At 53.5% G+C, this 26,960-nt stretch overlaps 1 protein-coding gene across 4 annotated transcripts; it reads right to left on the bottom strand.

The window, feature by feature from the left end:
- Positions 1 to 261: 261 nt before the first annotated feature.
- On the bottom strand, positions 262 to 26,177 carry abl2 (c-abl oncogene 2, non-receptor tyrosine kinase). 4 transcript variants are annotated; one of them, XM_084675797.1, is made up of 11 exons: positions 25,516 to 26,177; positions 13,084 to 13,245; positions 10,586 to 10,881; positions 9,841 to 10,113; positions 9,541 to 9,625; positions 9,252 to 9,429; positions 8,123 to 8,307; positions 7,863 to 8,015; positions 7,368 to 7,457; positions 6,994 to 7,176; positions 262 to 5,034 (listed from the first exon to the last, which is right to left on the bottom strand). In XM_084675797.1, exons 1-11 carry the CDS (start codon positions 25,727 to 25,729, stop codon positions 3,191 to 3,193), a joined length of 3,663 nt encoding a protein of 1,220 aa, XP_084531923.1. In that variant the 5' UTR covers positions 25,730 to 26,177; the 3' UTR covers positions 262 to 3,190. The 4 variants fall into 4 exon arrangements, with proteins under 4 accessions (XP_084531923.1, XP_084531922.1, XP_084531925.1 ...); XM_084675796.1 differs by having other exon boundaries at positions 13,084 to 13,248; XM_084675799.1 differs by lacking the exon at positions 25,516 to 26,177 and adding an exon at positions 15,290 to 15,666 and having other exon boundaries at positions 13,084 to 13,248.
- Between the last annotated feature and the right edge of the window lie 783 nt (positions 26,178 to 26,960).

Raw genomic sequence — 26,960 nt, forward strand, 5'->3', positions numbered from 1 at the left:
CCTTAAGTTTCAGTTGCTCAATGTGCTCATAAATTCAATATGTTGTTAAGATATAAATTAGGGGCCGTAGGGTATTGTTCAATATTTTTATTTTATTATTTACATCAAGTTTAACACTGATAAGAACTTCACAGTAATATATCATATGTGAGCTTTAAATTAAAAACACACAAAATATATATTTTGTACAATAGAAAAGTTAATAGGTTAACCTCTGCCATTTTCATCCCTGTTAAATTCACATACTCATAATGAAGTGTGTTCCTTTCTCATTGCACTAGTACGACTGATACGGAAGTGGCCTTTGGTATAATAATGAAGCGTATACATGACGAGTTCTCCGGCACGGTTCAGATCTCAAACACAGGAGAGTGCCTCTGCAGACCCATACACCAATACAAATATAAACAAAATAAATACAAAAGCATAAAATAAATAAAAACTAAAAATATGAATCCTCAGATTTGTAAAAAAAAAAAAAAAATCTGACACGGTGAGGAGACTTGGTTCTGAATTCCCAATTAGAACATTATTAGCCTTGTTGACAACTAACCCTAACCCATCAGCTCCCATTGCATAGGGTTGATAAGGGCATTGTTTTTCCTTTAGTAAGGGTCAGTGAGGGGATAGAGAAGGGATGTCAACTTGAATACAGGGACACTTCCTCTTACTGAAGCAGTTCCCAATAAATCAGCATTAACAAGCAACATTCTGGGCACAGTCTAACGTTGCTATTGGCCAAGAAACACCTCCAGGAACGGGAATCTCCAATGCAAATGTTCTATAATCTTAGATTAAGATCAATCTGGGGGTGTGAAGAAAGCAGATACACAACAAGGGGACAGATTGAATGGAAGGCCCCATTGGCTCAGTCAGCAAAGAAGCCAACAGGAAGCATACAGGCAGACAGGAAGTAATGAAGGCATAGTTTAATGATCTTTATAGAGTGAGACAGAGAAGCGTTGAGATCCATCTCCGTTTGCCGGATGAGAACACTTAAGTTTTGTGGCTGTGAGGATGTCAGATCTTTCCAACACAAACACATGATCCAAAACAGGAGACAAATTGCACTTTTCTTCAAGTTTGAGTGAAACCATTTTAGGCATTTAATCCCAGTAATATTTGTTGTCATAGATGTATACTTTAGATCACTATGTAATCACAAAATGAGAAATCTAAAAACAAAAGCACTTAAGATATCTACAGTAAAAATAAATTGCAGTTGATCATATTCTTGACTGTAGTGCACTGTAGATAAATCTTTTTTACATTTGATAAAAGGCACCATTAATTATTCAGAAATAAAGATTGCTGCATTCAGTAGCGAAAATAAACAACATCTTTCATTCCATTTAGTCAAAGCTCACAGTGATAACAAAAGATAGTTGGAGACTTGATGCGATGTGAGGAACACACTGAAGATAATCTGTGAAATAAGGAATGGACCACAAAACTGAACCAGAGATCTCTAACCCTGTTCCCGGAGAGCTACTCTTCCTGTAGGTTTCTGCTTGAGTCCCAGTTATAACCAACCTAATTAAACTTTTTTGATTAAGAAGCTGATTGCTGTTTTTGAATCAGGTGTGCTAGATTAGGGTTGGAAAGAAACCACACAGAGGTATCTCTCCAGGAATAGAGTTGGACCGCCACCATAAATGTCACTGCTAGATCCCATCACTGCATTCCCCTATGGGTATCAGATACGTACGTACGAGCCCCTTCAGCCGGGCATAGGATGCGTGCTCGTTCTACAGGTCAACATTCTAAAGGTTCAACGACGTTGAAGTCGACACGCACGGTGTGGAAACGGAATGTGGGCTATGACTTAAAAGATGTGCTAGAACACTGCCAGACTTCCGTCAATGTGCAACTTGACTGACCCATATGGACGTTTCTGACTTAAATTTATCTCCTTCATTTAATTTGTATCAAATCCAATCAACCTGTACTTGCTGTTAACAGTCGCAAGATTGGCTTTGTGTTAGCTAGACACGTTATGGAAATATGAGCTAATTTGACGTTAGGATTGAAACCGAAACCAAAAGAACTGTTGCGTTGTCATGCAAAGAACTGTCCGGGTGCGCGTAGCTATCTCTGGAATTTAAGGTCGCACCCCTCCTTCCCTGAGGAAGACAGGGTTAGGGTCACGGATGGACAGAGACGGCCGTTCCGAAAGTTCCACTGTGGAGAAAAACCATACATTCATTAAAAACGTGAGAGATGGGGTTGGTGTGGCCTCAGTCTGGTAGCGCCTCTCGTTCCACTTCTACTCCTGTTCACAACAAAACACATCAACTTTACAATGTGATCGTAAAATGTTTCTTTTTTTCCTGTATATGAAATAAAGCAAATATTTACATTTGTTTCCTCTTTTCTTTCAAAATAGGTCTGTGCTTTTTAATAAAAATTAAAAAAATTAAAAAAAACGACAATAATTTAAAATTCAAGTTCATAGACATTCTGAAAAGCATTTTTAAAACCCAAACAAATGTACAAATTGCTCTTGTGTAGGAAACATACTGTAGCTATGGTGGACAGATCAGTCTGTCAGGTAATGTGTCTGTGTTCTCGCAATGAAGAATCTAGGCACAAGTGGCCAAGGCTCCAGGGTTTATCCAGAGAAACGTACACCTGAAGGACACTTCAGGTACTGTCCTAAACCCTCTTACTACCGTACTTCCCTGTGCACTTTCCTCCCCTCTCTACCCTTTAACTAGAAGGGAAAATATCGAGTCGTGTGCCAGGGCAACTGGACATAAATATCGAAATGTGTTCCACTCGTACGATATTGTATTGGGGAGAGATATTCAACCATATTAAACAATACACGCCACATTCAAATAATAGAAAAAGGCCTTAGTCGTTAACGGGTGGACACGTTTGAAATCGGGGACGAAAGTAATTTTGGGGTCACAAACTGAAGCATTTCTATGTGGGCATCCTCAATTATATACCATATATACATTAGGTCAGAGCAACAGCGTAATTCCACTGGAGTTTTTCATCAAACAGTCCACTGTAAACAATAGAGAGTTGAACAAATGTGTAGTGATTTCTCTGAGGTACTCCTGAGATTCCCCCCCTCTTTCTCATCCCACACGCAACCAGAACCACAACAAAGGGAAAACGTCTTGACGGGGGGAGGGGGCCCAGAGCCAAAAGGGTCAAAGGTCAAGGGAGCTCTGCGAGGCTACCTCTGCACCACGTCGCTGATCTCCTTGATGCAGGTGTGCAGGCTGTCCAGGGTGGGCCCCCCGGGGAGCCCCCCCCCACAGGAAGAGGAAGTGGCCCTCAGTTCCTGCAGGCTCAGTTCCAGCTTCCCCACCGCCTCCCGGAAGGCAAACTTGTTCCTCATCTGGGGGATGCAGTCCACGTAGCCGGAGCAGTGATCCAGCAGCTGGTGCCCAGCGTCCAGGACCAGGCTGCTGGAGGAGGGCTCAGGGCTGCTGTGTAGGGCCACGCTCAGGCACTCAGCGCACTCCAGCAGGGCCTCCCTGCTCACCCTCTCCGGAGGCACGCGCTCCCTCTCCTGCCTGGTGCGACGCAGGCCCCCCTTGGAGCCACCGGGGGGCGCTGATGAAGAGAGGGTAGTGTTGGTGGCTCCGTTGGCTAGTTTGGTAGGGGTGGCGTTGCTGTTGGCAGAGGAAGTGTAGGAATGTGCAGGCGGCACTTGTGGTGGCGGCACAGACGGTCGCGCAGTCCCGGGCCCCGTCGCCCGGCCCGACCTCTGACCCTTGACCCCGTCCCCATTGACCTCCACCACGCCCCCGCCCTGCTCCTCCCCGTCCCCGCTGTAGGTGTGCTGCAGGGGCCGCAGGGTGGGGGGGGGCGGCGGGGCACACTTGGGTTTGACCAGGCGCGGCCGGTCGCGGTCTGCTTGATGCTCAGAGGATAACAGTTTGAAGCGGTTGCCCTGAGAGTCCACGGCCACCAGGTGCACATCGGCGGGGCTGTGCTTGAGCGTGGGCGAGATCAGCACAGGGACCTTGTGGTTGTGGGGCGGGGCCTGTCCCGACGACATCCCCTCCCTCCCAACCCCCCCCGGGGCCTTGGAGGGCGACGACCACCCCTGGCGCTCCTCGCCCCCCTCCCTGAGCCGGGAGGTGCCGTCAGAGTCCACCGCCGCCGCCGCCGCCTCGCCCCCCACCCCTGGAGCCCTCACCCCGGCCCCGCTCCCCGGTCCCCGGGGCATCAGCTTGGCCTTGGGCCTCTCCCTGATCTGGGCGGCCCCCTGGTCGTCCAGCCTGCGGAGCAGCATGGTGTCGGAGGCGGAGGGCGTGCGGGGCGGGCAGGCCCCGTTCTCGGGCTGGGAGGTGGTGGAGGCAGTCCTCTCCAGGGGGGGCTTGCTGCGGTTTCTGGGGAGGGTCAGGGCCATGCGCTCCAGATCCGGCAGCCCCGCCGACATGGAGGAGGTGGAGTTGGACCGGGGGAACGGCTTCGACCCTCCGACCCCCCCTCCGCCTCCTCCTCCTCCGTCCTCCGGGCTAGAGGACTTCCCCGTCCTCAGCCCCAGGGTCCTCTTGATGAGCCGGGGGGTGAAGAACCCGGCCAGGCTCCCCCAGCTGCTGCTGCTGCCCACCTGGGAGCCCGAGCCCAGACCCCCACCGCCGCCGGAGGAGGGCTTCTGCCCGAAGGTGGCGCCGCAGCAGCGGGACTGGCTGTGGTTGGCGTCTCCGTGGGACGGGGAGAACCCCGGGCCGTCGGCCTGGGCGGGCAGGGGGGGCATGGGGGCGCAGAAGGCTGCCTGGGGCTCGTACTTCTTGTGGGGCTGGGTCTCCATCTCCCTGAAGGAGCTGCTCCTCTTAGGGGGGGTGGGGAGGTTCTGCTGGAGCTGCGAGGAGGGCGAGGAGGAGGAAGACGAGGACTTCTTCTTCATGAAGGAGCTGAAGAAGGCCGCCTTGCGGTTGCGCGTGAACGTGGCGCCATCCTGGCCGTCCTCCAAAAGGCTGTTGGGAGATTTGTCGCGCTGTTTCCGCGGTAACGCCGGGGAGCCGCCCGACCGACCGTCTCCTCCTAGCAACGCCGCAGCCAGACCTGAAGAGAGCGGAGGACACGTTCATTTAACAAGACCTATAAAACCATATCAGTTCAACAGGAATTTCTATCCGATGATGAAATCAGAAAACCCCTTCTGAAAGCCAGGACAGGTTCTGAGGTATAAGAAAGCTTAACGCGTGTTGTTTGGAAGAAATATGATACGTAAAATGGAGTTGTATAACTATCTAGTGCTTGCAGATCTCTAACTCTCCTAACAATGTCATACAAGTCTCTTCTAGCAACAGAGACCAACCAATCCTCATGACTGACCTCACTTTGAATGTTTTGAGACAGAACAATGAGGCCTTTCTGCCCCCTGAGGGCTGGGAGACGGCTGAGGAAGAGGGGGAGTGTGGCTGGTGCAGCACGGGAAGTAGGAGAATGAAGTACATCACTACTGTAGTGAGTCTGCAGGCGGCCTTTCACCGCTACTAATGTTTTGGGTGTTTGAGTGTTGGGTGTTTTGGGGCCGTGTTGTGTTTCCATAACAACAGGCTGTTATCATTTGAAGGATTGGTGAATATGAACTGACAGGAAAATGTATGCTTTTCATTTTCCCCACAGAGACAATACTGAACATTTTATTTCCATGATATGACTCAAACCAACAACAAAATAAATACATAAACAATAAATATAATATAGGAATGACAACTATACAAATACTATATGCAATGGTAGGGTGAGAACAATTTAATGAATGTGTAAGTACAAAAGCAGTCATTGTTAGTGAAACATACGGGAATACTGTATGTGTTAGAACAAGACCACGGGCAAACACACAAACAAGATATCATCCTTTAAACTCATTAATCACAACACAAGATGACAGACGAAGAGACGAGCACCAACAGGCCAGTGTGTGTGTGGTGTATGTGTGTGTGTGTCAGTATCAGTCTTCACATCATGCAGGCGATGCAGGGTGCTTAGGACTATGTTGCAACATGTGTGTGTGTGTGTAACTGCTGTGGTATCTGATTGCAGGGTTGAGGTGTGTCTTCAAGGTTTCAGAGCCCGCTGTGCTATAGAGGATGGGCTGGTGTACTGGAACACTAATATATGGTTATGATGGGGGGGTTGGGGCCAGGGTTAGAGAGGGGGAGGGTAGGGTTACAAGGGGATAGGTTCAGGGTCAGGGATTACATGGGGATAGTGTCAGAGGTTACATGGAGATAAGGTCAGAGGTTACATGGGGATAGGGTCAGGGGTTACATGGGGATAGGGTCAGAGGTTACATGGGAATAGGGTCAGGGGTTACATGGAGATAGGGTCAGGGGTTACATGGGGATAGGGTCAGGGGTTACATGGACATAGGGTCAGGGGTTACATGGGGATAGGGTCAGGGGTTACATGGGGATAGGGTCAGAGGTTACATGGGAATAGGGTCAGGGGTTACATGGAGATAGGGTCAGGGGTTACATGGGGATAGGGTCAGGGGTTACATGGACATAGGGTCAGGGGTTACATGGGGATAGGGTCAGGGGTTACATGGGGATAGGGTCAGGGGTTACATGGACATAGGGTCAGAGGTTACATGGGGATAGTGTCAGGGGTTACATGGGGATAGTGTCAAGGGTTACATGGACATAGGGTCAGAGGTTACATGGGGATAGGGTCAGGGGTTACATGGACATAGGGTCAGAGGTTACATGGGGGTTAGTGGTTCACAGTATTGACCATGGTACACTCCCACGTCATACTGCTGTCCAGGCCTGTGTGGCCGTGTCCTCCTGTGAGGCCAAGTCCCACCGTCTGGACCTCAGTCTGCCAGGTACACCGCCCCCCGCCTCCTGAGCTTGCGTTCTCGACGACGCGCCAGGGTGCCGGCGGGCTGACCACGCCCACCACCCGATTGGACCAGGTTGGCGGCGGGACCGGATTTAAAAGCGAGCCGTCGAGTGTCACCGAGGGCTGGGTGGCTGCGTGGGAAGGTTCGGGCCTGGGTGGGACCTGTACCTGAGTGAGGGTGAGCTCCCGTGTCCAGACGGACGTCCACACCGCCCTCGATGTTCTCCTTGTTCTCTGTGTGTTTCTTCAGGGTGCGGCACTTGGAGGGCAGCAGGGGCATGTCAGGGCCCAGGGGGTGCAGTGGCCCCGTGTGGCCAGAGGAGGCGGTCTTGCACAGCTCCTCAGCTACCTCTGCGTGGGGGAAGGAGAGGAGAAATTAGGTGATTCAGGCATTCCGAACATTGATATGGTGCCATGTTTTTGATCATAAAACAAAACTGTGTGTTAAAGAGGCCGCTGTAGACGGCTAGAAGGTTCTGTGGGTGTTCCGCGGTATGTTCTGTGTGAGCGTGAGGTGCGAGGGCCGGGGGTATGGTACCTACCTTCAGAGATGCTGGAGTCGTGGAACATGGTCTCGAAGGCCTGGTGAGTCTCGGCAAACGAGGGTCTGTCGAGAGGACTCCACTGCCAGCCTGGGAACAACAGACAGGTCACCGACACATTCCCTCCTCAACATTCTCTCCTCAACATTCCCTCCTCAACATTCCCTCCTCAACATTCCCTCCTCAACATTCCCTCCTCAACATTCCCTCCTCAACATTCTCTCCTCAACATTCCCTCCTCAACATTCCCTCCTCAACATTCTCTCCTCAACATTGTCTCCTCAACATTCTCTTCTCAACATGCTGCTTCGGTCACTTCCATGGACAGCTCTTGTTGATGAGGTGTAACTATACTAGGACTGCTCCAGGGCGGGGGATTAAGATATGATCTTGAGTGAGTGGACGGAGGCTAGTGCTAACACCCCCCCCCCACACACACACACACACACACATACACACACACACACACACAGGTGTGTGTCCTGGGGTACTCACAGGCCCTCATCAGCTCGTAGACCTTGGGGGGACACCCCTCCGGCTGCTCCATGCGGTAGCCCTTCTCCAGCAGGTCGTACACCTGGGACAGGTCAATGCCCGGGTAGGGAGACATGCCGTAGGTGGCGATCTCCCATAGCAACACACCAAACGCTATGGGGGGAGGAAGAGGACGGGGGGTTGAAGACTGGCTGGGGAGTATTGTGGTTTTATTACGTTGAAATAGCGCTTTAACAGTGTGTGTGTGCGCATGGCCTTACCCCAGACATCAGACTTGATGGAGAAGGTGTTGTAGGCCAGGCTCTCGGGGGCAGTCCACTTGATGGGGAACTTGGCGCCGGCGTGGGCGGTGTAGGTGTCGCCCGTCATCAGCCGGCTCAGACCGAAGTCTGCCACCTTCACCACGTGGTTCTCCCCCACAAGACAGTTCCTGGCAGCCAGGTCCCTGAGGGGGGAGGGGGGCGGAGGTGAGGGAGTGGGATCTGTGTGTGGATGGGAATCGAACCCGCGCTCAGGCAGGGCAGAGAGGAGGAGGGGTGAGGGCAGGAGGAGGGGTGAGGGCAGGAGGTGGGGTGAGGGCAGGAGGTGGGGCGAGGGCAGGAGGAGGGGTGAGGGCAGGAGGTGGGGTGAGGGCAGGAGGAGGGGTGAGGGCAGGAGGAGGGGTGAGGGCAGGAGGAGGGGTGAGGGCAGGAGGTGGGGTGAGGGCAGGAGGAGGGGTGAGGGCAGGAGGAGGGGTGAGGGCAGAAGGAGGGGTGAGGGCAGGAGGTGGGGCGAGGGCAGGAGGAGGGGTGAGGGCAGGAGGTGGGGCGAGGGCAGGAGGTGGGGCGAGGGCAGGAGGAGGGGTGAGGGCAGGAGGTGGGGTGAGGGCAGGAGGTGGGGCGAGGGCAGGAGGTGGGGCGAGGGCAGGAGGTGGGGCGAGGGAAGGAGGTGGGGCGAGGGCAGGAGGTGGGGTGAGGGCAGGAGGTGGGGCGAGGGCAGGAGGTGGGGCGAGGGCAGGAGGTGGGGTGAGGGCAGGAGGTGGGGTGAGGGCAGGAGGAGGGGTGAGGGCAGGAGGTGGGGCGAGGGCAGGAGGAGGTTTGAGGGCAGGAGGAGGGGTGAGGGCAGGAGGAGGGGTGAGGGCAGGAGGAGGGGTGAGGGCAGGAGGTGGGGTGAGGGCAGGAGGAGGGGTGAGGGCAGGAGGAGGTTTGAGGGCAGGAGGAGGGGTGAGGGCAGGAGGAGGGGTGAGGGCAGGAGGAGGGGTGAGGGCAGGAGGAGGGGTGAGGGCAGGAGGTGGGGTGAGGGCAGGAGGAGGGGTGAGGGCAGGAGGTGGGGTGAGGGCAGGAGGAGGGGTGAGGGCAGGAGGAGGGGTGAGGGCAGGAGGAGGGGTGAGGGCAGGAGGAGTCTGCTGACCTGTGGATGAAGTTCTTCTTCTCCAGGTACTCCATGGCGGAGGAGATCTGCGTGGCCATGTAAAGCAGCACCACGGCGTTCACCTCCTCCCGGTCACACTCACGCAGGTAGTCAAGCAGGTTGCCATGGGGCATGTACTCCGTGACGATGTAGAAGGGGGGCTCCAGGGTACACACACCTGGAGGGGTAGGGAGGGATCATTAATGGACGACTCGCTAGACAAACGGACACATTTATATCATCGATGAAAAGAAGTCCATGAAATAATTGATAATCGATTGCTACTGACCCAGGAGCTGGACCAGGTTAGGGTGTTTGACCTCTTTCATGACTGCTGCCTCCTTTAGGAACTCCTCCACCTCCATTGTATCTTCCTGTTTGGCACACACACACACACACAGGTTACGCTCCAGCCCACGCACTACCACAGTCCACCAGCAGGTGGCGAGCTACACCCACCAAAACACCGAGCTCGTTCACGTCAAAACGCATGCCATGCGAGGAGATGTTTTTTGTTTGTTTGTTACAAAGAAAATCTTAGGCCTTGAAACTACAACTCCCAGAGCCCCAGGAACAGAGGTCAGCTCACCTTCAGGGTCTTCACAGCCACCGTCAGGCTGTACTTCTTCCACACGCCCACGTACACCTCCCCGTACTGGCCGCCGCCCAGCTTGTGCTTCATGGTGATGTCGGTGCGCTCCATCTCCCACTTGTCGTGGATGGGCGACACGCCGTACACCGTGGGCTTGTTGCACTTGGGCGCCGGGTAGTGCAGCGTGGTCACCAGGCCGTCAGCCACAGTGGAGTGGTGGTGCACCAGCTCAGCCAGCGTGGAGAAGCGGCTCTCGGCCGTCACGTACACCTGAGGGAGAGGGAGACAGGTCGGACAGGAAGAGAGACAGGTCAGACAGGAAGAGAGACAGGTCAGACAGGAAGAGAGACAGGTCAGACAGGAAGGAAGACAGGTCAGACAGGAAGAGAGACGGTGACGTGAGAAGCATCACCGACGTGGGAGACTAGAGAAAGGGACCCTAACCCTGTTAGCTCACCCTCACACCCACCCCCCTCCCATCCGCCACCATCCCGCCCCCTCACCCTCACCCCCCTCCCATCCGCCACCATCCCGCCCCCTCACCCTCACCCCCCTCCCATCCACCACCACCCCGCCCCCTCACCCTCACCCCCCTCCCATCCACCACCACCCCGCCCCCTCACCCTCACCCCCCTCCCATCCGCCACCACCCCGCCCCCTCACCCCCCTCCCATCCGCCACCACCCCGCCCCCTCACCCTCACCCCCCTCCCATCCACCACCACCCCGGCCCCTCCCGCTACCTTGCCGTCAGAGGCGGTGTTGATGCGGTAGTGGTAGACCCGGCCCTCGTAGCGCAGCGAGATGGACAGCTGTCCTGGGCTGCTCTCACTCTCCCGCACCAGGAAGCTGCCGTTGATGAGGCTGGACAGCAGGTACTCGGCCGCGCTGCGGGACACCGGCCCGTGATACCAGCTGTGCTTCTCCAGGCTGTTCACCGGCGTGATGTAGTTGCTCGGCACCCATCCCTGGCCGTTCTTGGACCGCACCTCGCTCCACTCGCCGTTCTGGTTGTACCCCAGGACGCGGAGCTTCTCTCCTGGGAGAGGGGGCGGAGCGGGAGGCTGGGTTAGGGCCTGGAGCTGAACTCTACCTCACAGCATCTACCACCAGACCCTCTCTGTTTGGGTTATTCTTGGTAGAATGCCTACGCACTCAATCTCTCTCCTTGGTGGGTGGGGGTGGGGGGGGTAGGAGGATGAGGGAGAGGTAGCTGAAGGAGGTATAGAGACCCTCAGAAGAGAAAGCAGACCTCCACATCACTTCACCTCTGCAGTTTGTCTCTCAGGGGAAACGTCTACTAACTAACAGAGGATGCAGGTCAGGACCAAACCAACTCAGCACCTTGTATCCGACACCTGAAGCTTCTCTCCTTTGTAGCAGTGGTGGGCGCACGAACGAGCCAGAATTACAGGAACCTCGTCTACAGAACCACCACCGGCGATATATACTTTCCTGTCCAACATTCTTCTACTGCTCTGGTGTGTGGGTGTGGAGCTAGTCAGTCACCCAGCCTGCCAGTCTGCCTGCCTGCCTGCCTGCCAGTCTGGTATGTCTTCTGAAGGCTGAGGCAGCAGGGTAGGGCTGCTGGGGCGTGTAGAGACTTGGTGTGTTTATGTCTCCATGACGCCAGAAGTGTGGAGGAAGGTGTGCCTGCTGCCTCTGACTACATCTCTGCCTCCTTAGTTGTTCTCTGTTGAGCCTCACAAGCACTATAAACCTCTCCTCCCCTCTCCCTCCTCCTCTCTCTCCCTCTACTACCCTCTCCCTACCTCTCCCTCTCCCTCTCCTCCTCTACCTGGTCTACTCTTTAACCATGCATCCTGTCCAGCACAGGCACACTAGTCCCGCTGCGCGCACACACACACACACACACACACACACACACACACACTCTCTCCCTCTTCTGGCTGGCATTATCCATGAACACTTTATGACTAAGGTCGTGCAAGTCACCCTGCAAACATTACACAGCTCTGAACAAACCCCAACTGCCCTCCCCATCAACACCCTCCTGTCTGTCTGTCTGTCTGTCTGTCTGTCTGTCTGTCTGTCTGTCTGTCTGTCTGTCTGTCTGTCTGTCTGTCTGTCTGTCTGTCTGTCTGTCTGTCTGTCTGTCTGTCTGTCTGTCTGTCTGTCTGTCTGTCTGTCTGTCTGCCTGCCTGCCTGCCTGCCTGCCTGCCTGCCTGTCTGTCTGTCTGTCTGTCATGCTGTGACATGAGGGCAGGCCAGGGCTGGGTATGTGAGACAGTGATTAGGCTGGGCGGGTCTGCTGAGGCGGGTCTGCTGAGGCCTTCCCTGTGAGCCACATCCACCTGTTATTATCACAGAGGATTCCTCACACACACACACACCAGGGTGTGTGTGACAATATGCATGTATGAGGGCCTGACTATGTGTGTGTGTGTGTCAGATGCTGTGTGTATGAAAGCTTGTGTGTATGTGTGTGTGTCAGATGCTGTGTGTATGAAAGCTTGTGTGTGTGTGTGTGTGTGTGTCTGGTCTCTTTTCAGGCAGTGTGTCACAGTCTAAGCATCGGGCCTATATCCTGGGCAGCTGGGGATAACCTCTAATGTCTATAATAATCTCTCCATGTTTGATGTTTCTTTGAGGATGGGGAAAAAAACATCTCTCTCTCACACTCTCTCTCTCACACTCACTCTCTCTCTCTTCCTGTCACCCCCCCTTTCAGACCCTCTCTCCTAGAAGGGATACCTGCACCCCCCCCCCCCCCCCCCGTGACTGTCAGCCTGTCTCTGTGAGCAGCCCAGCTCACGCCCCAGGAATGTGGAGTGGACACACCTGGCCCAGCCTCACCTGCTCCAGCCTCACCTGGCCCAGCCTCACCTGGCCCAGCCTCACCTGGCCCAGCCTCACCTGGCCCAGCCTCACCTGCTCCAGCCTCACCTGCCCCAGCCTCACCTGCCCCAGCCTCACCTGCCCCAGCCTCACTTGGCCCAGCCTCACCTGCCCCAGCCTCACCTGCCCCAGCCTCACTTGGCCCAGCCTCACCTGCCCCAGCCTCACCTGCCCCAGCCTCACCTGCCCCAGCCTCACTTGGCCCAGCCTCACCTGCCCCAGCCTCACCTGGCCCAGCCTCACCTGGCCCAGCCTCAGGTGAGCAGTCACCCTCTCAGGTGAGCAGTCACCCTCTCAGGTGAGGGAGCGGTGGAGGCAAACAAAGGGAGGGAAGAGGAGGAGGTGAAACCGAACACTAGAGGGATCTTCTCGGAGCACATACCTTTGGTGATGCTCAGCGTGTTGTCACCGCTGGCGACAAAGTCGTAAAGTGCAACAAAGAGGTTGGGGTCGCTCTCGGCCGCGCCCAGAAGGTTCTCCTTGGAGCTCCAGCGCACCGCCTCCGTCAACGCCGCCGAGTCCAGGCCGAACGGCCGGTGGAGAGCTTCTGGGGGGAGGGGGGAGACGCAAGGGGGAGGGAGGGAGGACAAGTTAGACTTGTGAGGGGAAAGGTCCTCCTGCGTCCTTGAGCTGTGGAATCACATACGTTTGAATGATTTATGTACAGTAAATGATTCACAAATGAACATTAACAGGATCAAGTCAACCAATCACAAGTCCTGTGAGAATCAACTCTACATGAGATAGAGATGATCTTGTTCACCTGGTCCCACCAGCTACAAACACAAGCTGGAGCACTCCTGACAAAAGTCTCAAACAAGCAAACAATTCCAACAATATGCATTCTCACTCCATTTCACCGCTGGTCTAGTGAACAGAATAACAGTCAGTTTGCAGGTCCCCAGGTCTGCATGTCCAGGTGACGGACGAGGAGAGAGAGAGAGAAATAGAGGTAGAGAGAGGTAGAGAGAGAGAGAGGTAGAGGCAGAGAGAGGCAGAGAGAGAGGTAGAGAGAGAGAGAGAGAGGTAGAGAGAGAGAGAGGTAGAGAGAGAGAGAGAGAGAGGTAGAGAGAGAGAGGTAGAGAGAGAGAGGTAGAGAGAGAGAGAGGTAGAGAGAGAGAGAGGTAGAGAGAGAGAGGTAGAGAGAGAGAGAGGTAGAGAGAGAGAGGTAGAGAGAGAGAGAGAGGTAGAGAGAGAGAGAGAGGTAGAGAGAGAGAGAGAGGTAGAGAGAGAGAGAGAGGTAGAGAGAGAGAGAGAGGTAGAGAGAGAGGTAGAGAGAGGTAGAGAGAGAGGTAGAGAGAGAGAGAGGTAGAGAGAGGTAGAGAGAGAGGTAGAGAGAGAGATAGAGAGAGAGGTAGAGAGGTAGAGAGGTAGAGAGGTAGAGAGAGAGAGGTAGAGAGAGAGAGAGAGAGAGAGAGAGAGAGAGAGGTAGAGAGGTGTCTACCTGGGAGTTTAGCTCTGTCCACATCCCTTAGGACCGCATACTGATTTCCTGTCAGCCGAATCCACTCTTCCTCAAAGCTGCTGCTGGGGCCTATGCTTCTTAATGACATACTCTGACACACACACACACGAGGAGTACTAAACTCTCAGGATGAATCTGGACGTGTGTGTGTGTGTTCCTGCCTTTTATAAGACGACCTGAGGTGTGGGGCGGGGCGGACCAGGCTCTGAGCAGAGTGTACGCAAACACACGCCCTCACACACGCAAACACACGCCCTCACACACGCAAACACACGCCCTCACACACACCTCACAGGACTTCTTCTAACAGCTGCCAACAAGCTCTGCTGCATGTCTGGGCAGCTGCTGAGGACAGAGGGAGGCGTAGACGAAGGAAAGGACAGAAGAAGAAGAGAACAGAAGGAGCAAGCTGAGAGAGAGAGCGAGAGAGAGAGTGTAGATAGAGTGCAAAAACCATAACAAAATGCACGACCGTACAGAAATATCTACTCTCAAAGTGGTCCACAGAAGCTATGAGCAGATCATAATAACATAACACCATTGAGACATTCACTTGTTGAAGGATAATCAAGTGATGTCTGTCGCTAGTCTTTCTTTCATCTTTCAATATCATCCATTAATTATCCCAGACCCACATGCAAGCGTGCATCAAGATGGATCCACTCAATCTCTGAGGGCTTCAACTTCAACACACACACACACACACACACACACACACACACACACACACACACACACACACACACACACATACACAGACACACACACACACACACACACACACACACACACAGAGACACACACACACACACACACACACACACAGACACACACACACACACACACACACAGAGACACACACACACACACACACACACACACAGACACACACACACACACACACACACAGAGACACACACACACACACACACACACACACAGACACACACACACACACACACACACACACACACAGAGACACACACACACACACACACACACACACACACACACACACACACACACACACACACACACACAGAGACACACACACACACACACACACACACACACACACACACACACACACACACACACAGCAGAAGGTACCAGTGTCTCCCACCTTTGTTCTTGACCAGCATGCGCTGCAGCGCTGCAGTCGCGGTCACCTGGCTCAGCCACAGCTCCCAGTACATGACGGCTCCGCCTGCAGGGTCAAGTTCCCTCCGCTCCGGTAACCTCTCGATGACCCAAAGGTCCGCCTCTCTCTCGGTCGTCTCCTCTCCGCAGCTATCTACAGCAGCTCAGCCCCTACTGCTGACAGCCACTGACTGCTAGCGCCGACTGCTAGCACCAACTGCTAGCGCTGCCTGGTGGGTCTCTCTGCACCTGGACTTCCCAGCAGGAACGACCAGCTAGCTTTGTGTTCGGTCCACTCCTCACTAACCCTCACCGAGCTCCGCGGTGAACTGGCTCTGCACGCGAGGCAGAAAGACAGCCAGAGACCCCCCACGGTGAGTCTCCCCCCACCCCACCCCGCCCCCCTGTCTGGATTACAGGGCTGGGGAAGAGCAGGACAGTGGGTGATACACCTCCGGTAGGATGAAGCTTGTTAGAGAGCCAAGGCCTTTAGGGCTCTAGGCTAGCGTCTCCAGGCTAGCGGCTAGCTGTGATGTGGCTGTGGCCGCAGCAGGATCTCCAAGGTCTGTCTGACTGAGCGGGTGGGACGTCCATGCCTGTGGTTCTCTCCCTGGTCAAACACACTCTGGGAGAGATGCCGCATGGCACTGTGTGTGACTGTGTGTGTTTGTGCCAGGCACGGCTGTGTATGTGTGTGGAAGAGGAAACCCAAGCTGGAAAAGGAGGGTAGGGGTGGTGTGTGTGTGTGTGTGTGTGTGCATGGGGGGGGGGGGGGTCTCCAGAGGAGTGTGTGAGGCGGGGGCTGGTACTGTGGTCAACACCAGATGGTAGTGGAGTCCTACAAGGAGACCCTCCCTGCCACAAGCTGCCCAGTCCAAAACACACACACACACCCGGAAGACAGAGAGTGTGTGTGTGTCAGGGCAACTGCTCCAGAAGGACAACTGGCAGAACACAACGGCAGTGACCCATACCAGAGTCGAGAGAGAGAGAGAGAGAGAGAGAGAGAGAGAGAGAGAGAGAGAGAGAGAGAGACACACAGACAGACAGAGAGAAAGCCCTGCTCGGCCCAGCTCAGCGCTGATCAGAAGGGGCTGACTGACCCAGCAGTTGTTGAGCGTTGGGTACGTCGTGTGCCTGCGAACACGCCTGTGTGCGTGATGAGAATACCCCTTTGTGTATGTGTGTGTGAAGGGAGGGCCTCTAGAACCAGACAGCTGGGCAGTGGTGACCCCCCCCCCCACACACACACACACACACACACACTAACACACACCTCCTCCCCAGACTTCTCTGCCTCTTCTGCAGCTGTTGTTGAACAGCTGAACCAGCAGCACCTCTGTAACCCCCCCCCCCCTCCCCTCCCCTCCCCTCCCCTCCACAGACCCGCTTCAAATCCCCCTTCCAGTAAACAAGTAACACGGGAATCCTGATCTCTGCAACGACTAGTCTGATAAGACTATGTGCTTATCCTCATCCTCGTTTTCTCTCACATTTTTGTGGAATAGTCACACGCACACAAATCGCACTACCCGTTTACACGGTTCAAACAATCTACGTGAGAATCCCTCCTACGGGGATATCCACACATCCACGGCGGGACAGTCAAAACGTGACACGCGAGTCTGGAGGCGCTAGATCGGCTTCTAGTTTGACCTCTGTGCCAGCACGCCCTTCTGTCTGTATATTTCACCGTCGACCCAGACTCCTGGAGAGACAGGATGTCTGCTGACCGCAGCTGCTATGCTGTTGCGGCGTAAAACGATTAGCTAGGTAGCTAGATAGCTAGTTTGAGTTTTACATCCGACCTCGAATCAGAGTGGCCGCAAAGTTGACCTCACATAGACCACTATTGATGCACTCTATCAAAGAGCTTTCGTGACAAACATTACGCTAAGTATTGCAACTCAGGCTAGCCCAGCTAGCCTGTGAGTTTCACTTAATCGTACGTCAAACTATCGCAGAAGACGAGAATAACCTCAAACCAAAACCTAGGGCGCTGTGTCGCTAGTCACCCTGCTATCCTGACACACAACCTAGCCGCCAGCGAGTTTAACCTCTGCAGAGAGAAACGGCGTGTAGCATGCAGTAAACCAATAACCCGCCTTGAAGGGCTAATTACATGGGCTACTGAGACGTGACCTCATGTGTAGTACCATTCTCTGTTACAGGCCGGGCGATATTTATTTACAGCTGGACAACAACACACACGAACAGGACCCCATAAATAACCGAGCAGGCCTCGCTGATGGAGATCTGGGAAGGAAACACTGACAATGGTATGAGACAATGGTGCAGATGAGAATCAAAACAAGGACACCGCAATACATGCACACGGAAGGCTGGGTAGCACTAAACACAAGTCAGCGAATAATTCACAGAAATATTTGGCAGGGAGACACTACACAGCACAGTGCAACAGAATAACGTATTCACGCAGTAAACATTAAACACTGTAGGGGGGCATTCTGTAAGAGTCGTTTGTGGAACCGTGAAGAGGCAGGGTTCAATGTTAGACCAGCGGCTGTAGATATTAATGAGGACAGGATAGACAACAATGCCCTCATTGTCAACCAGGCTAGCACCCTGGCCTAACATGCAGGGTGTGTGTGTGTGTGTGTGCTGGGGGAGGGGGGGTCTCAGTCTTGCTCTGATAGTGACTAATTGTGACCTGCCCTGCACGTGGCCTGCTCCCAATGTAGGTCTACATCATTACAATAGCATAGCGCGAAATACTGAGATAGACATCCCGATGACACAAAGATCATCATAAATCACTATCAATTATTGGACAGCACTTAGCATCATTGTTGGTAATCATTATGAGACTCAGCACTTTGGGTGAGCTTATAATACCACACACACACACGCACACACACGTACGCACACTCTAAGACCACTCCTCCTCCTCCCTCTCAGCCTCCTCCTTCATCCGAGTGACCCTGTCCCATTAATCTCAGTGAGTAAGTCATTACAGGGTTTCTGGGAAGATACATGTACCAACCTTCCCTCCCCCGCTCCATCCCACATCCATCTCTCTACCCATCCATTCATCCCTCCTTTCTCCCCCCCCCTCTCTCTCCCCGCCCTCTCTCTCTCCCCGCCCTCTCTCTCTCTCTCCATCCCTCCCTTCCCTTCCCTTCTCTCCATCCCTCCCTCTCTCCCTTCTCTCCCTCCCTCTCTTTATCCCTCCTTTCTCTTCCTCTCTCTTTCCATCCCCCCATCCTCCCCCTCTCTCTCTCCATTCCCCCATCCTCCCCCTCTCTCTCTCCATCCCCCCCATCCTCCCCCTCTCTCTCTCCATCCCCCCCATCCTCCCCCTCTCTCACTCCATCCCCCCATCCTCCCCCTCTCTCTCTCCATCCCCCCCATCCTCCCCCTCTCTCTCTCCAGCCCTGCTCCTCTCAGTCTAACAGGAGGATGGCCAGACTCCAGACCTGCCTGCATGACAGCCTGGTTAATGACAGAGGCCTCTGGCTATCTGCCCTGCCCAGGCCTGCACACACGCGCGCGTACGTTGTAAGGGGGTTAATGAGAGCTAAGTGCCCCCCCTACCTCACAAACACCACAGGAAGTGGTGCTCTATGCATCACTTTAAAGGACTATCCAGACCATTCTCCTGTATTCTACATCTCTGCGTCTCCTGTTCCTCAGGTGCTGAGAGCACAGCGCCCCACACGGAGCACAGCGCCCCACAGGGAGCACAGCGCCCCACAGGGAGCACAGCGCCCCACACGGAGCACAGCGCCCCACAGGGAGCACAGCGCCCCACACGGAGCACAGCGCCCCCCACAGGGAGCACAGCGCCCCCCACAGGGAGCACAGCGCCCCACACGGAGCACAGCGCCCCACTGGGAGCACAGCGCCCCACAGGGAGCACAGCGCCCCACAGGGAGCACAGCGCCCCCCACAGGGAGCACAGCACCCCACAGGGAGCACAGCGCCCCCCACAGGCAGCACAGCGCCCCACACGGAGCACAGCGTCCCAAAGGGAGCACAGCGCCCCACTGGGAGCACAGCGCCCCACAGGGAGCACAGCGTCCCAAAGGGAGCACAGCACCCCACAGGGAGCACAGCGTCCCAAAGGGAGCACAGCACCCCACACAGAGCACAGCGCCCCCCACAGGGAGCACAGCGCCCCACACAGGGAGCACAGCGCCCCACACAGGGAGCACAGCGCCCCACACAGAGCACAGCACCCCGCTGGACCGTGCAAACTGACTGCTTTACTTCCAGCCGCAAGCTGTGGTGTAGTGATGGTGTAGCCTCGATCAGCCCATTACAGGATTGGAAAACTTATTATTATCTATTCCATAATCATCATTCCCTACACTACATAACATAAACAGCAGTGTGTGGTAACTTGTGTTGCAGACTACGTACTTCTGTTTGAAGTGAAAGTGTGTCTTTTACTGTTCTTGGTTGTTATTTACATTTACATTTAGCAGACGCTCTTATCCAGAGCGACTTACAGTAAGTACAGGGACATTCCCCCCGAGGCAAGTAGGGTGAAGTGCCTTGCCCAAGGACACAACGTCATTTGGCACGTCCGGGAATCGAACCAACAACCTTCTGATTAATAGTCCGACTCCTTAACCGCTCAGCCATCTGATCCCCTGGTTGTTGAACATTTTGCAGGGGGGGGCCTCGTCTTCCTCTTTCACTCCGAGAGCTTTTTCCGGCGTGACGTCCGGATTTTCCACCTCTGTCAGCAAATACCGTCAAATTCATACAGCAGCAGGGAGAGGAAACTGGTATAGATTTGATTTTCCATTACTGGTGAATGTGTACACAACGACAGCCCGCTTGGGCTACCCTTCCTTTAAACTCAAGTCTGATGCCCAGACAGTGAGCGATTTGTCAACGAGGGCAAGACAGTTGTTTCCAAACATTTTCCAGTAAAAATGAACCTGACAAAATAATCACACCGTGCTTTGAAGCACCCACTCTTGTACCGTCAAGATTACTGTTCAACCACCACAACACACTATGCTCTTATGTAAGCTGTCTGTGTGTGGCTGGAGGTGTTTTGCGTTGTGATGGTGACTGGATGGGAGTGTCTCCTCCTCCGACAGGACAGGACAGGACAGGCACGTTAACACAGCCTGAGAGACGACGAGGCGGGAAGAAGAGAGGTCAACCAACAGGAAGTGATGTCAAAGAAAGAGAATGAGAGGAGTGGGAGGGTGAGGATTAACAGGCTTTACCATGATCATTGTGATCAGAAGACAACATGGTGGGTTAACAGCACCCCTGACGTGTGTGTGTGTGTGTGTGTGTGAGTGTGCATGCCTGTTTCCATACCATTGCAGTGTATAAGGCAGTGGGGTGTTAAGGACTTCAGAGATACAGAACAAGAGTGAGGCGAGGCGAGGGGAGGATGGGGAGGGGAGAGGTATAGAAAGAGAGAGAGGGAGGGGATGTGCGGTGGTGAGATCTGAGATGACAGATGATTGAATCAGCCGAGTGGAGATGGAGACAAGGTGGAGCTCCAGCCCATCCCAGAGTCCAGGGTGTCCTAGGTGAGATGATTCAATCAGACAGATATGAGATAGAGACACAGGGCAGATCACACTGTCCAGCCCATCACCAGAAGGTCTATTAGCCAGCCAGCCAGCCAGCCAGCCTGCGCCTCCCTCCCTCCCTCAGCGCAGAGTCAATGTGAACCTACAGGGTGTGTTCCAGTCTGCCAAGCCTGTCTGGTCTGGCCCAGGACGGACAGATTAAGGCCGAATGGCGCAGCGAGCGGTTAAAGTGGTCTGAGGGAGGATGGGGGAGATAGGAGAGAGAGAGCAGGCGGAGGGAGGGAGGGAGGGCAGGCGGAGGGAGGGAGGGAGGGAGGGCAGGTGGAGGGAGGGAGGGCAGGCGGAGGGAGGGAGGGCAGGCGGAGGGAGGGAAGACAGACAAGGGGATTAGCTTCAGTCCAGCCTGTGCCCAATTCCAAATCAACTAAGAAGGTAGACAGAGAAGAGAGAGAAAGAAGAGAGAGAGAAAGAGATAGATGGGAGAGTGAGGAGGAGGGGGGGAGCTCAATTAAAGGAATGATTGAGGAGGAGGATGATGAGAAGAGGAGAGGGGATGAGATGCCAGACAGAGAGAAAGCAGCTGAAGGAGAGGGTGATATGAGATAAAGACTGGACCCCTTGCTGTGTGCGTGTGCATGTGTGTGTGTGTGTGTGTGTGGAGGACTCCAAGCCAAGTCCCCAGCCTGAAGCCTGACGGATAAGCAGCATAGAGGCAGCATAGAGGCAACATAGAGGCAGCAGTATGGTACACCAGACCCTGGAAGCCAGTCCACATTAAACGGGCTCAGCATCTCACCCAGACTCTCCCCAGCTGCTGCTATCACACCCCTCCACCCTCCCTGCCCCACCTCTCCACCCGCCCTGCCCCACCTCTCCACCCGCCCTGCCCCACCCGCCCCACCATCTCTCGCTCGCACACTACCTCCCTTCGCAGCAACCCGGACACAGGGTTGGAAGGTGATGGTTTGGATACTTCTACCCAGCATGACCGAGTGGGGGTGGGACAAGTTCTGGTGCCATCTGAACCAACATGAGGGGAACTAATCACTTCTCTGTCCTGATCAAGCCTCAGTTCCCAGAGGCCAGGCTGGACGAGCGATGAGAAAGGGAGAGGGACAATGACAGGCAGTAGGAGTCAGGAAGTGGAGAGAAGATTTGCACTGATCATACAAAATTAGCTCAAAACACACAGCGACGCTACACCAACATCTAGCTGGGTCACTTCCTGTTTACTGTTGGGGCTCAGGTGAGGATGGGTGGAGACGGGACTCTGAGGAGGTATGAGAACATCAGGCCACAGCTCCTCCTAGTGGTTAAGACAGGTAACTGACCAGGAGTGTCAAGGGGGCAACTTTATTACTCTATTTCAAATTTCTACACCTTCCACCCACCCACACCCCAATACACACAAACACCAACTCTAAAACTCAATTTCCAGCGCCTGTACGCCTTGTTTTGGTTGTTTAGGCCTTGGCACATATATGGAAAAGTGGATTTCTCTAATCCCATTTCACCCCTAATGCAAATCAGCTTATGTGTTCGGGAATCGCGAGCATCTCTGTCTCCCTCCCCCCCCCCCCCCCCCTCCCTCCCCCCTTCCCTCTCTCCCTCTCTCCCTCTCTCTCTCTCTCCTCCTCCTCCTCCTCCTCCTCCTCCTCCCCCCCCCCCATGCTATCAGCCCCTGGAGGGTGATGCCCACAGCAGGATGAGGGGGGACAGGGGGATACTCAGTCTGGCTCCAAGCAGCGGTGCTCCACTTCCTCCTCGACTGCAGGCTTTGCGTTCATCAACACCATGACCACTTCCTCCTCGCCTGCAGGCTTTGCGTTCATCAACACCACGACCACATCTGGGGCCCGCTGTCTTTGCATGTAGCTCTCGACAAAAAAACTACCAAATGTGGTTTTGAGGTTTATTGAATGATTTGAAAATAAGCTATCGCTTTAGAAACCATTAAAACACTTAACAATCAGATAAGTACAGAGAGAGACATTAGCCAATAGGAGGGAATTCAACCAGCAGCTTGCGAGCACTTTCCAAGTGAATTCACAGAGGGCAATTTAAAAGTATAACACTTACGGGTTCTTGGGTTTCTGGCTTACAAAGCTACATTATTAGATAAGGGACTTCCGCAGAACGCAGGCCCAGTGGGGAAGTGAAAGAGACCAGTTCCCCATCACCAGAAGAAAGAGCCCTGTGTTTAACCTCAATGGGGCAACAAGGACACTGCAGTGGAGGTGATAGTGATGATGGTGGTGGTTCGGATCAAGAAGCCCTGATGTGGCCAAAGAGAGGAAGTAGCTGTCAGCCAGCCTGTCGATGCGCAGCACTGACAGACACAGACCCTGTCATTCTGTTTACCCAGCGACATCAAATAACAGGCCTGCCTGTCTACCCTTATTGTCTGCCTGTCCGTCTGCCAGTCTGTCTGTCTGTCTGCCAGTCTGTCTCCTGTCTGTGCCTGAGGACAGACACAGGCACAGAGAGTCAGGGTCGATGAATAAATGATGATGATGATGAGAGGACCAGAATGGCATGGTGACCTGTGCAGGAATGAGTCACCTAGCCTGAAGGAGGCAGGGCGAGGAGACGGAGGAAGGAGGCTGAGGATGACAGCAGAGCAGGCAGGGAAAGGGGAGGTGGGTGGGTACAGGTGCAGGAGAAGTGGTGTCTATATCCTCACAGTGCTTAATTAGCTTCAGGCATGTATACCATACTGTACACCAACATATGCATGAACGGACAAACACTAACACCAACACCAGCACACACATGAACCCCCAGGCATACACACACACACCCACACACACACATTCTCCCCCGAAAGAGCTGCACGCACACACTTTTTCCTCCATTAGCAGAGTCGTTTTACAAGCCTCCCTCGACCCTGGCTAAGACACTGACTGCACTTCCAGCTCCTATAAAAAGACCACTCACTCCAGAATCCAGACTTTGCAGAAAACAGAGAAGACTTGAACAGACAGTGAGTGTGCACTTCAAGGAGCTTTCTGTGTTCCCAGATGACGAGAAGGGAACCAAAGTGACCTCTCTCTCTCTGAGCGGAGCTTGGATAAATCAGTTAGCTCAAGATACAGCCCCTTTGTCCTAGCCCTGTTCCCTTAGTCCTAGCCCCACCCCCAAGCCATCACCTCCAGCCTCTCTGCCCCAGCCTCTCTGCCCCAGCCTCTCTGCCCCAGCCTCTCTGCCCCAGCCTCTCTGCCCCAGCCTCTCTGCCCCAGCCTCTTTGCCCCAGCCTCTTTGCCCCAGCCTCTCCGCCCCAGCCTCTCCGCCCCAGCCTCTCCGCCCCAGCCTCTCCGCCCCAGCCTCTCCGCCCCAGCCTCTTTGCCCCAGCCTCTTTGCCCCAGCCTCTCCGCCCCAGCCTCTCCGCCCCAGTCTCGATGCCCTACTCCCAGGCCTCCTGCCACATCAGATCCCAGCACTGCCCCACACTGCCTGCCTGACTCACTAACCCTCTGGCCCCAAGGCAAGCTACATCCGAAAGGAATCTGAAAGACGACAACCATGGTGGGGGTACAGTGGCTTTCAGAGAATACCAATCACACAGCTCCACATCGATCTGTCTGCCTTTTAACAACATCTGGGTGTGACAGTGGACCTAGTCTGCATTGGTAGTCAGTGGTATATTTCCTGTACCTTAGCTATCCAAGTCATGCCATTTTGAAACGATACACCACAACCAGATAGCCAGCCCATCACCAGAGAGTGACTCACAAAGTCGATGCATGGGTCAGTTTTCATGTCTACTTCACCAGGCTGAATTGGAAAGAGTTATCAACAGTAACCCTAGGGCTGTACACCAAAATGAGTAGGACAATGCAAGGGAGTCTTCCTTGCCTTGTCTCCACAGCTGAAGCTCACCAAGGAGGCAAGACTTGGACGATCACAGCCCTAGACACAACGCTTGCAAGTGAGAGAGAATCTCACCGCATCTACACATTATGCAGGCTGAACTCTATTCCATCTATTAGTGCCCCTATACCCCAAAGTGTTGCCAGCGGTGCAGCCGAGTTGTGGAGCTTCTCTGAGGTTGCAAGTAAGCCAACCATTGCCACTCTCGGGCTGTAACGTGAGCTTGTTGTAGCTGCCATAGAGAGTTAATGGGCTGGAATTGCCACTCAATCCCCGGTGGCAAAGCTCATTGTTTAGACGGAACCTCTGATTGCTAATCCCTGGAAGACCTGAATAGCTGAATGACTGCCTTGCCTTCGATGTGTGCAATTCCAAACCCCTCTTCACTTCTCTCGCCGACCTGAGACCTGGAAACGCATTTATCTCACACACAAATTTTCGCTCGCTCTCTAACTGAAACGCTTACATTTAAATCAAGATTCCTAAAGTATGATACAGATGACTTAACTATTCAAAAGAAGTTTCTTTAATATCACCCAGCGTTGACTACTACTATACAACTATTCTTTCCTGCTAGTTAGCTCAGTGACATGTTTGCTAAAGGACAGCAGGATTGTGGTTGGCACTGATTGCTCTTAGCAAGCTAACTGTATTTCCGCTAACGCGGCGTTGCCAGTACACAGAACGTTAGCTCCTAGACCCGTTAGCTTGCCTCGTTAGCTTAGCAGTAAAGTCCAGTCAAATCCGACACCCACCAGTTCAACAAATCACTGCTTTTAATAATTTGATTCAATAGAGTTGCAATGATATCTACCTGAATGTTGGGTGAATATATTGATTCCAGGGTCTGGAACGTTAACGTTAGCTGCCCTCCCAGGCGGTGTCCCAGTAGTGCAGACATCCCGGGGTCTCCTCCCGGTGTTGCTTCCACGGTTCCCCTTTCCCTGGTGCTGCGGAGTCGCGTGGGGCTGTGGCGGTTGTATCCCGGCGGATGTCCCCTCAGCGACGCGGCCTACCTGTTGTCCCATCCCCGCAGTTAGGTGTAAAGATGTTCGGGACGAAGCGAGCAAACCTCCAGCGCTCGTTTTGGCTCACATCCCCCAACTGTGGAGCGGCCTGTTCCAAATAGTCTTCTTTCAACCCCCTCTTCTTCCACGGACTCCTAGCTCAATAGCTTGTTAGCCAGATATCAGTGTAGAACCCACCCACCCTGTCTCAAACAATAAAGCAAAAAGCACAACGTATCACTGAAATTAACGGTTCAACAACTGTTCGTTCTGTAGCCAGGCGGCAATGTTCGGTACCCCACGCTCAAAATTCTGTAGAATAGGGACTCTTTCAGGGTCGTTTCGCCGTGCTCCGGCCACTGCGCGCCCCCTCTACCACCGCCATCTTTACCGCAGAATAGAGCGAGAAGGGTTTCGCAAGGGGGGTTTCGATCCCCCGGTCACAATGATCCATTCCCGTCCCCGGCGTCCCAAATGCTTACAAGTCCGCCGAACCACTAGGTGGACAGCCCATGCCAAACACTAACCACTATAACTTGCACCTGGACTTCACCCCCTATGGATTTTAATTACAGTAAAATATTCTGATTGAATAAACTAACTATAAACTATTTTTAAGTTGACAAGTCACTATATCCCATTTGCTAATTAGTTAACAAACATAATGGACACGTTAACCTAATACAATTAAAACATTTTGTACAGTTCGTGATTCACAGAGTGGGATGATTATTAGAAACTGCGCCTGGATTAGGTAGTTTGATTACGTCTAGTGAAAGCCAAACAAACGCACATATTAATGGTTAAAGTCTGAAAACATTAAACACTTTGACAAGTATAATTGTAAATAATCCCCCCAAACAACAGCAGCAAAAACATGATAGGCCTACTTGAATCTAACACATACTGTACGTCCAAAGGTTTTAAATATTACAACTAATTTAGTCTTGATCTTACGAAAATCAAATGGCACAAGGTAGCTGCGCTCAAAAATGTGAATATGCTTGAATCAACACAGGTAAAAACTATTTGACCAATCTTTCATGATGACAGACTGTACACAGCAAAAACAAAAAACTAGCATTCTAACACATCTTTACATTTATGTTTAAACCATGTTGTGATAGGTTAGATGACTCCTTTCCACGTCAAAATTCTGGATCACATTTGAGATTATTGGTGACCAGAGACGTAGGGAGGGGAAAGTTGGAGTGGAAAGTTGGGAGTGGAATTTAGCTGAATGGCGCCATCT

The sequence above is a fragment of the Hypomesus nipponensis genome, chromosome 16, assembly GCF_054491055.1.
Source record: "Hypomesus nipponensis isolate SF chromosome 16, ASM5449105v1, whole genome shotgun sequence".
Classification (NCBI taxonomy): Eukaryota; Metazoa; Chordata; class Actinopteri; order Osmeriformes; family Osmeridae; genus Hypomesus; species Hypomesus nipponensis.